The 9,555-nt window shown below is 35.1% G+C and overlaps 2 protein-coding genes and 1 pseudogene across 2 annotated transcripts; 2 read left to right on the top strand and 1 right to left on the bottom strand.

Annotated features, from left to right (window-relative positions):
• Nucleotides 1-867: 867 nt before the first annotated feature.
• LOC120014102 (LRR receptor-like serine/threonine-protein kinase FLS2) lies at nt 868-2,562 on the top strand. Its single transcript, XM_038866024.1, has 3 exons — nt 868-1,384; nt 1,509-1,745; nt 2,042-2,562. Exons 1-3 carry the CDS (start codon nt 868-870, stop codon nt 2,560-2,562), a joined length of 1,275 nt encoding a protein of 424 aa, XP_038721952.1.
• A 454-nt stretch (nt 2,563-3,016) lies between these two features.
• LOC120014101 lies at nt 3,017-4,511 on the top strand (annotated as a pseudogene).
• Nucleotides 4,512-5,636: 1,125 nt separating this feature from the next.
• On the bottom strand, nt 5,637-9,303 carry LOC120014100 (serine carboxypeptidase-like). The gene is made up of 9 exons (XM_038866023.1): nt 9,110-9,303; nt 7,813-7,981; nt 7,114-7,236; nt 6,885-7,028; nt 6,660-6,810; nt 6,398-6,489; nt 6,064-6,322; nt 5,814-5,947; nt 5,637-5,729 (listed from the first exon to the last, which is right to left on the bottom strand). The coding sequence occupies exons 1-9, from the start codon at nt 9,301-9,303 to the stop codon at nt 5,637-5,639; spliced, it is 1,359 nt and encodes a 452-aa protein (XP_038721951.1).
• Between the last annotated feature and the right edge of the window lie 252 nt (nt 9,304-9,555).

Genomic DNA, 9,555 nt, shown 5'->3' with positions numbered 1-9,555 from the left:
TTCCCCAATTTGTGCCACATTTCTCTCTTTGTCTCCTTCTTTTTATTCTTGGCTTTTTCTTTCTTATTTTTTACTTTTCCATTCTTCTAGCAAAAACAATAAAAAGATTAAAACAATTCTCTTATTTTTAGATATTTTCTAAGATTTGATCTTATTGGGTCAAGATTTGAGTATTTAAGGATCCAAGAAAGGGATTAGGAATATCTATGTGCTTATAGGTCAAAGAAATGAGCTTTTGCATTTTTTGTGTTCTTTTCCTATTTTTTTCTTTTTCGGATCGGACGAAATCCGGTTACTACATATATATATATATATATATTTTCCATTTGTAATATAATAGTGATATGAAATGGTTTTAAACTTTTACTAGAACTAATAATGTAATTAAATCGAATATATATTAAAAATAAATAAATATCAATATTTAGCCCATTGAAATCAAATTTGACACAAAAATATTTTTGTAGTTTTGTACACTTTGTTGTTATGGCTTCTTACGTTTTATTTCAATAACGTGTTTGATTGCGTTTATTTAGTGAGTACCACGCGGATGTGTCTACCACTGCAAATATTGGAGCCACTATTGTGCTTGGCCGGCTTGACCTTGCTATTCTTTTATATATATATACACACACACAGTTATCATCTCAGCTTATCTACACATACATATTGTGGTTGATATATATAATTTTCATTCATGGAGAGTACTATTTTCCATTTGGTTTCACTGGTGTTGGTTCAGTTCATGGTGGTTAGTACATCTAAGGTTGTGACTAACATCATCACTGATCAATATGCTCTTCTTGATTTCAAAGCTCATAGAACAATTCTGACATCATAGCACAAAATTGGTCGACCTCCACCCCAATGTGTCAATGGGTTGGTGTCTCTTGCAGTGCGCGCCATGGAAGGGTCACTGCCTTGAATCTTTCGAACATGAGACTCCAAGGAATCATATCTCCACACCTCGAAAATCTCTCATTCCTAATTTCTCTAAACATCTCATTCAACAATTTTCATGGCCCTCTACCAAAGGAGTTGGGAAAGCTGCCCCGACTTAAGCGAATTACTGTTTATCATAATAGCTTCTCTGGTATCATCCCTCATTCCTTGTTCAACATGTCAAAGCTGGAGATTATGGATTTAGGAGATAACCTTATTGAAGGGAGCGTCCCATTTGAGGGAGGCCAGCTTCCCAGCTTGAAACAACTATCTGTTGAATACAACAGGCTTTCAGGCTCTTTACCAAATGTTATGTGCAAATGTCTTCAAAAGGTTGAGACATTATCATTTGTAAATAACACGTTTGTTGGAACCATACCTAGGTGTATCGGGAGCTTGACTAAGCTTAAGGACTTATATCTAAGTTCCAACAATTTAACAGGTATGACTACTGACTTGGTCATCTCAAAGCATATTTATTTTTATTTAAAATAAATTAGCATGAGCAATAGCCCCACTCTTCCAAAAAATAATACCAACTACATTCATGTTCATAAAAATTAAAGGTGATCACATTCCGCAAGAACTGGGTAATCTTGTTGAATTGGAGATACTCGTCATGATGAAAATGGGAGTCGGAGGTCCAATTCCGTTTTCGATCTTCAACATCTCTTCTCTAAAAATTATCAAATTGCATGGAAATAACTTAGTTGGGAGTCTTCCAGTGGATATATGCTACCATCTTCCTCTACTTCAGGGGATTTATCTTGGTGAAAATAAGCTTACAGGAGGGATACCTAAAAGTATTGAAAATTGTACTATGCTCGAGGACTTAGATCTCCATGACAATTAGTTGAAAGGTAACCACGTACTTTCTTTTTTTATTTTATCAAGTTCTATATATTTCTAACAGTTTTAATACATCCTTGCTCTATATATACATGTTAATAGAGTAAAAAGTTTTTTTTCCTAAAGTTGACAGAAAAGGAATGATCTACCTTGTGAAAAGTTACTTACGTTTATAAGTTTGACTTTTTCAAGAATCATGTGTCAAATTTTTTTGGAAGAACAGAGAAGTAACGATTCACTTCTTTGACAGGTAAAATCCCCTCGGAAGTTGGGCACCTGCAAAACATGGAGGCACTAGTATTGGTGTCAAACAACCTCACCAACAACATTCCATCTAGTATTTTCAACATTTCAACACTAAAAGCCCTCTCACTATCGGAAAACCAACTTACAGGAAATCTTCCATCAAGCATAGGTCATACTCTTTCAAATCTTGAGGAAATTTATCTATCGAATAATCAACTTAGCGGCCCAATCCCAGGCTCCATCTCCAATGCTTTCAAACTCAGCTTGATAGACTTTGGAGAAAACTCCTTCACTGGAATTATTCCCACCAATCTCGGCAACTTGAGATCCCTTGAGTGGCTTAGCCTTGGATCCAATGACTTGGCTGGTGAATCATCTTCCCAAGAATTGACGTTTCTCTCTTCCTTGACGAATTGCTGGAATTTAAGACTTCTTCAGTTAGCATACAATCCATTGAATGGTACTCTTCCTAGTTCTATTGGCAATTTCTCTTCGGCACTTGAAATCATTAATCTAATACATTGATAACTTAAAGGGAGCATTCCCACGGAAATTGGTAACTTAAGCAACGTAATATTTATAAGCCTTGAAGATAATGAACTAACTGGACTAGTTCCACCTGCAATCGGTAGATCACAGAAGCTCCAGGAGTTGCTTTTGTCTAAAAATAAATTACAAGGAAAGATTCCGACAGAACTTTGTCAATTACAGAAGTCTTACACTTTGGCATTTGATGACAATATGTTAAATGGATCAATACCTGCATGTATTGGCAATCTATCAAGTTTGAGATATCTCAATTTGAGCTCAAATAGGCTCAATTCCGCTATTCCAACAACCTTATGGAGCCTTACTTATATCTTGGGGATTTACCTAAATTCAAACTCTTTGAGTGGCTCCCTTTCTTCAGAAATTGGAAGTTTAAAGGTACTCATCGAAGTTGATTTGTCGAGAAATCAACTGTCAGGAAATATTCCCAATGGCATTGGGGCCGGGACTAAAAGATCTAAAGCAACTCTTGCTTGCAAAAAATACTTTTGAAGGTACTATTTCAGAATCATTTGATGGTTTGGTAAGTTTGGAGAGTTTGGATCTCTCTAATAATAACCTCTCAGGAGTGATTCTGAAGTCATTGGAGAAACTTTCATATCTGAAGTATTTTAATGTCTCTTTCAACAAGTTACAAGGAGAAATTCCAAAGTCTGGACCGTTTGCAAACTTCTCAACTCAATCATTTGTGTCCAACAATGGGCTTTGTGGCCTACCCCGATTTCAACTCCCACCATGCAAAGATACTAGAACAGAAAGATCCAAACTAGTTTTATTGAAATACATTTTGCCTCCAATATTTGCATTTGCAATATTGGTGGTGCTTGTTATAGTTATTCTTTTAAGATGCCAAACAAGTAAACCAAATTTGGCAACACAAGATAATCTAATACCTCTTGCAACGTGGAGAAGAATTTCCTATCTGGAACTTGAACAGGCAACAAAAGGATTTAGTGAAGACAACTTGCTTGGGAGTGGAAGTTTTGGTTATGTATAGAAGGGAATACTTTTGGATGGAAAGAAAATTGCGATAAAGGTCTTCAATTTGCAATTAGTGGGAGCTTTTAGAAATTTTGAAGCCGAGTGTGAAGTGATGCGCAACGTTCGACATCGTAATCTTGTGAAGATTATTAGCAGTTGCACAAACAACATGGATTTCAAAGGCTTGGTATTGGAGCTCATCCTAATGGAAGCCTACAAAAATGATTGTATTCTCACAACTATTTCTTGGATGTAGTCCAAAGGCTAAACATAATGGAAGATGTTGCCTCTACATTGGAATATCTACACTAAGGCTATTCAACACCAGTTGTTCATTGTGATCTAAAACCTAGCAACATCCTCCTGGATGAAGATATGGTTGCACGTGTTGGTGACTTTGGCATTGCCAAACTCTTGGGTGAAGGAAAAGTTATGAGACAAACAATGACATTGGCAACCATTGGATACATGGCTCTAGGTGACAATATTCAACAAGTTTCATCATTTATTCTTAGTGCATTTAATTTTATGTGACTTGATTCATTCCTTATTTTATAGAGTATTGTGGTATAATCTTTTGATGACTACCAATTTGAATATTTTTAGAGTATGGATCGGAGGACATTGTTTCTACAAGATGCGATGTCTATGATTTTGGTATCCTACCGATGGAAACCTTCACAAGAAAGAAACCTACTGATGAAATGTTTGTTGGAGAACTGAATTTGAAACTTTGGGTGAAAGAGTCATTAGCACATGCGCTAATTGGAGTGGTGGATGCCAATTTGCTGAAGAGAGAAGACAAACACTTTGATGCTAAATTGACTTGTATGTCCTCTCTTATGGAATTGGCTTTGGCTTGCACAGAAGATTCACCAGAAGATCGGATAAACATGAGCGATGTCTTGACCATGCTCAAAAAGATCAAGAAAAAGTTGTTGTAGGATATTAGAGTATATCGTAACAAAAGATATGAGGTTCGCTTTCTTTCTTTTATTGTCTTCTAAATTAACTATGCCACTTTCAATTACAGTCATACATGGTGACACTCGAATAATATATTATATTCCCTTTAACTGCCATGGAAATTGGATTAATGGCTGCATATATTAATTAACATGATTCTACTATTGCATGCAGATGCAGGTAGAATGAGGAGGCAATCGTATTAGCGTTTCACATTGCGTACGTAGTGAAGATGAAAGAGAAGGCCTGGTGTAGTAACTATATATGCATCTGTGTTATATATAATAGTTGTCATTTATTTGACTTGAGTTTCGATCTCATATTTACTAAGATTTTTGAATTGATATTACTACTTTTACTGTGGCTTGATTTCCGTTTTCAGGATTAGTAAGTCTTGAAAACTCTGATACTGAGAATAATGCTTAATCTCCTTCTCTCTCTGTCTCCTTTCTTATCTTCTACTATCTTGATCTTCATGCTCTAACCTGCAAATCCAAGACACATAAATTATTTCACTTATGCAGAGTTGCAGTAGCAGGAGAGTATTAACGTTGCTATAGTGCATATTCAATGTTGCTTGCAATTACCTTGGTCCGTCAAAGTGGAAATCTTTTTCTCTTTTGTAGTTCCTTGAATTCCCTTATCTCCGTCGTCCCTCTCTCCTTTTCTTTGCAGGCAGCAGTTTGTGTTGCAATTACCTTGTTATGTATTTTAACAATAAAATAAAGAGGGAGCAAATGAAGGTTTGAGACTGATATATTTGCAAAGGCTGCATGTCCCACATCGTGAAAACATAGAAAAACACAAAGAAACAAAGTCATAAAACCATGAAGAAGCCCATTGTTACTCATTTATTTAATTTTAGTGTGTATTTTAACCGGGTTATCGGTTCCTGGGATACGACCCCGAAAATTACCATATTCCACACAAAAAGCCTAACAGATTCCATTCAAAAGTTTGGATTTTAATCACACTATTACATTGTAGTTCCAAAGTTGTGAATTCAGCCCAATCATGTACACTAAATTATTCCTTTCCAAGTTCCGATGAAGATTCTAAAAAAAAGTTGCCACATGCTCCCAGAAAAAACTTGATAAAGCCTATCAACGAGTTAGGTTTCCCATCATCCAATTCCATATCATTTGGAAAGCCACTTTTGGTCTATCCATTGGAACCATGTGACCAGCTTTATAAACCTGTAATATAAAAAGAGTTATTGAGTTAACTTGGATTGAATACTAGATTAAGACATTTCCATATTCAGATACAAAATGACAAACCTTGATAAAAGTGAGAGGTCCATAGTTTCTCAGAAGTCCTGCGTCTACATCATCAACAACGAATGAAACATTTGAAACTTTTTCAAATTCTTCTTTTCCATACCATTTCATTTCAGACACCCACTTGAGATTTCCTATTCAAACAAAAACACCCTAAGAATATACATGTGGTGCAAGAGTACACTCATAAATACTATATATATATATATATATATAATTTTTTTTTTATTGAAATATGCACGAGGCATACCAACCCAGTTGCATATTAGATCCTGATCTCCGGCGTAGATAAGCACCTTGATTCCATCCAATAGTAGAGTAGGAATTCCAACATCATAATTCTTCGCCAAATCTCCAATCAATGCGTCATATATCGCTTTGTTACATAAGATAAATGGTTTGTTCCAAACACGTAGAGCATCCTTTACTGATTGATTATTCAAAAATTTCTCAACGTTCGAGAAGTCATAGTTTAGAGCACCCTTACTCTTCTTTCTAATATCATAGTACTGTATATCAAAAAGACATTAAAGTTAGCGACATGTGATTTTCTAAAATATACATATACAATCATTATTACTTACATTTATATCCCACCCGACAACGTCAAGGATCTCTTTAATTATCAGATCACAGTCTTTATGCGCCGTAATACAAGCACTTTCGTTACCCGCGACTGAGGAGAAACCAAAATAGATCAAGTACATTTTGAGATTTGGCAACTCTTAATTGTTTCAGTAAATCATAAAAATCCTTCCACAAATTGTATACAATATAACACGATCTAACGATATTTTAAAATAAAGAAAAATATTGTTAATTATAAGGAAAAAAAATACCACTCACCGCAATCTTCTATAGATGATTCACATTGTGGAACCAATTTCATTATACGTGAGTAATTTGATTCTTCAATTAGACTTTCTTGCAAAGCATAACCCGGTAATTCTTTGTATTGAATTTTAAGATTTGTCATTCCATTACCAATAGCAAGTCCCTGTAAAAATATTGAGTTAACGAAACTAACTAAAACAATGACATTCCAAGTTGTAGATTAAGAAAAGAAAATACCTTAAGATTTATATGAATTCCTTGTCTTTCTTTATTTCCTTGGCAGATTCGAGAAGCTAGAGCTGGAGCATAATGTCCAGCATAAGATTGTCCAGTTATAAAGAAATCATTTTGAACAAACTGAGGATGTGCCATAAAAAATTCCTAGCATTGCAGAAAAAAAAATATACAACATCAAGTATAAACTTTAACTCAAGCATTAGGGAATGGGTTTAGAAAAGGAATAAACCTGTAAGAAGTTATACAGATCATTAGTGACATCAATTAGATTATGACGTATATCATTATGATCATCAATTGTGTAGCTAAAACCTGTTCCTGTAGGCTGGTCAACATAAATAATATTTGATGTCTGCAAAACAAAAAATTGATATGTTTACAAAAAAGACTATGTAAGAAAATTCTGCCTAAACAACTTGTAAAGGTGTTGTCTGCTTTAGGACTTAAGCCATCAACTTGTGGGCTTAGTTATATGAGGCCAATAAATACACTATACGGGTTAGGGTTCTTGTGGTACCCTTCACCTTGTGGATGGTCTATCCAGAAGGATATCCGAAAGGTCCAACAAGTGACCCAGACAAGGGAGGTAAGTGAATCCGATATCGTAGTTTGGTCATGCTCCAATACCATGCAAGAAAATTTTGACCCAAACAACTTGTAGATGTATTGTTTGTTTTGACACTTAGGCCCTCATAGTTTTGTTCTTTAAATGGCCATTTACCATTGAGAGATGTTAGATCTTAACTTATAAAACAATTTGATTTAACTCAACTTTTCAATTTGTGACATTTTATCTTAACACTATAGTCTAATCAACATGAATTCAACAATGCATAATGATGTTGGTAAAAACAAGAACTGTGTCAAAGTTTACTAAGTCAGTTCATAACACAGTGAGACAATATCAAAAGATGCATACAAATAGTACCTTATCCCAACCATAATCATTCCATTTTAGAGAAAGGTCGTCTTTGATATGAAAAGGACCATTTTCGTAAAATAATGCAATGGCACAACTGGATCCAGGTCCTCCGCTTAACCATATCACAACTGGGTCACCCTCGCTATTTCGTGATTCAAAGAAATAGTAGAACATCCTACAAAATCAACAAGTGATGAAGTAGCAAATTTAGGGTTAAGTAGATTTTTGGTAGCTGAAAGATACTCAAAATTTCATTTTGGTCATCCAAAGATCAAACGTTTCAAGTTGGTCACCGAAAGATTTTTTTTTGCTACCCTTTCATCACTTGGATAGGTTTTAACCCTTTTCGGACAGTCAAAGAACCATGTGGCATCTAAAATTCAAAAAATTAATTTCTTCTAAAAAAATGTGATTATGTGTAATTCTTTTAGAAAAATTACATTTAATAAATAATTCAAAACTCCACCTCATCTTCTCCTCCATCTAAAAAAAACCCTAAATTCACCACATCACCCACCACCTACCTCTGCAGGCTGCAGCCACCGCCTCTGCACTCAGAGTTTATCTTTCTTCCCATTAATCCTAACTCCTAAGCAACAGTCAGAGCTCACCTTCAACTTCTTTTATTCATTCTCCTCCTGCCCCTCTCCCACCAACGCCGCCGCTCCCTCTCCATAACCAGTAACCACCACGACGCCATGTCCGATCTTGCAGCCAAACACCCCCCAAATCTCCAAGGACACCACACTCACTTTTCTCGACTCCTATGACCCAATGAAGCTCCATATCTACGAGGACACCACCAAGATCTCCAATGAAGCTCCAGATTTAACAATAACCATATTTGGATTTTTGGATTTAACAAGAGTAGATAAAGGTGTTGGCATCTCCTCTTGCATAGTCGGGTCAGTTTTGATATGTAGATATGGTGAACCTATTTTGCCATTTGGATAATATATATTTATTTTTCATTTTCATTTCCAACTTGGCAAGCTACATAAGCAAAAAAGAGTTGGATTTAATGGTCAATGTGACGCCTCAACAGGTTTGACTGCCCATAACCCCCATTATCTACCCGAATGGCTAAATTGTAGCAAAAAAAATTTTTTGGTAACTGACTTGGAACGTTTTATCTTTAAGTGACTAAAATGAAATCTTTAGTATCTTTCATTGATCAAAAAATTTACTTAACCCAGCAAATTTATATTACTTGTCACAATTGAAGAACAAACACATTTGACATTTATTTGAGAAACAAGAATAAAAAAAAAAATAATATATATATATATGGTCATTCAATTACCTTGCGCCCATCGTATGTGGAAGTGAGTAATAACCAGCATAATGACCAAGATCCTCAACAGAAGGGTCAAGAGTAAAAAGAAGAGGAAAATCTAATTTCTTCTCAACTAATCTTGGAACATCATGAACTAAAGAGTTATCCTTGACAATGCTACCATTATCCTTAGAAAAAAAGTCGGGTGATGTTTTGAGCATTTCTGCTTTTTGAGTGGGTGAAATGGTAGTTGTCGATGAAAGAAAGAGGCGCTTACTGAATGAGGTAAAGAAGAAATTAAAAAGAAGAAGAGAAAGAAGAATGCTAATAAAAGTTGTAGTCATTATAGTTAATTTTTCTACTCATGAATGAATATAATTGCCCAAATTTTGGGTATTTATAGGGTTCTCATTGATGACAACTAATTAATGTGATAAGAGTCGGATTAATTAGTATGTTAAATTGTAACAATT

This window comes from Tripterygium wilfordii, chromosome 14 (genome assembly GCF_013401445.1).
Source record: "Tripterygium wilfordii isolate XIE 37 chromosome 14, ASM1340144v1, whole genome shotgun sequence".
NCBI lineage: Eukaryota > Viridiplantae > Streptophyta > Magnoliopsida > Celastrales > Celastraceae > Tripterygium > Tripterygium wilfordii.
Note: the sequence above shows the minus strand (reverse complement) of the source record. Positions and strands in the feature narration are given on the sequence as shown.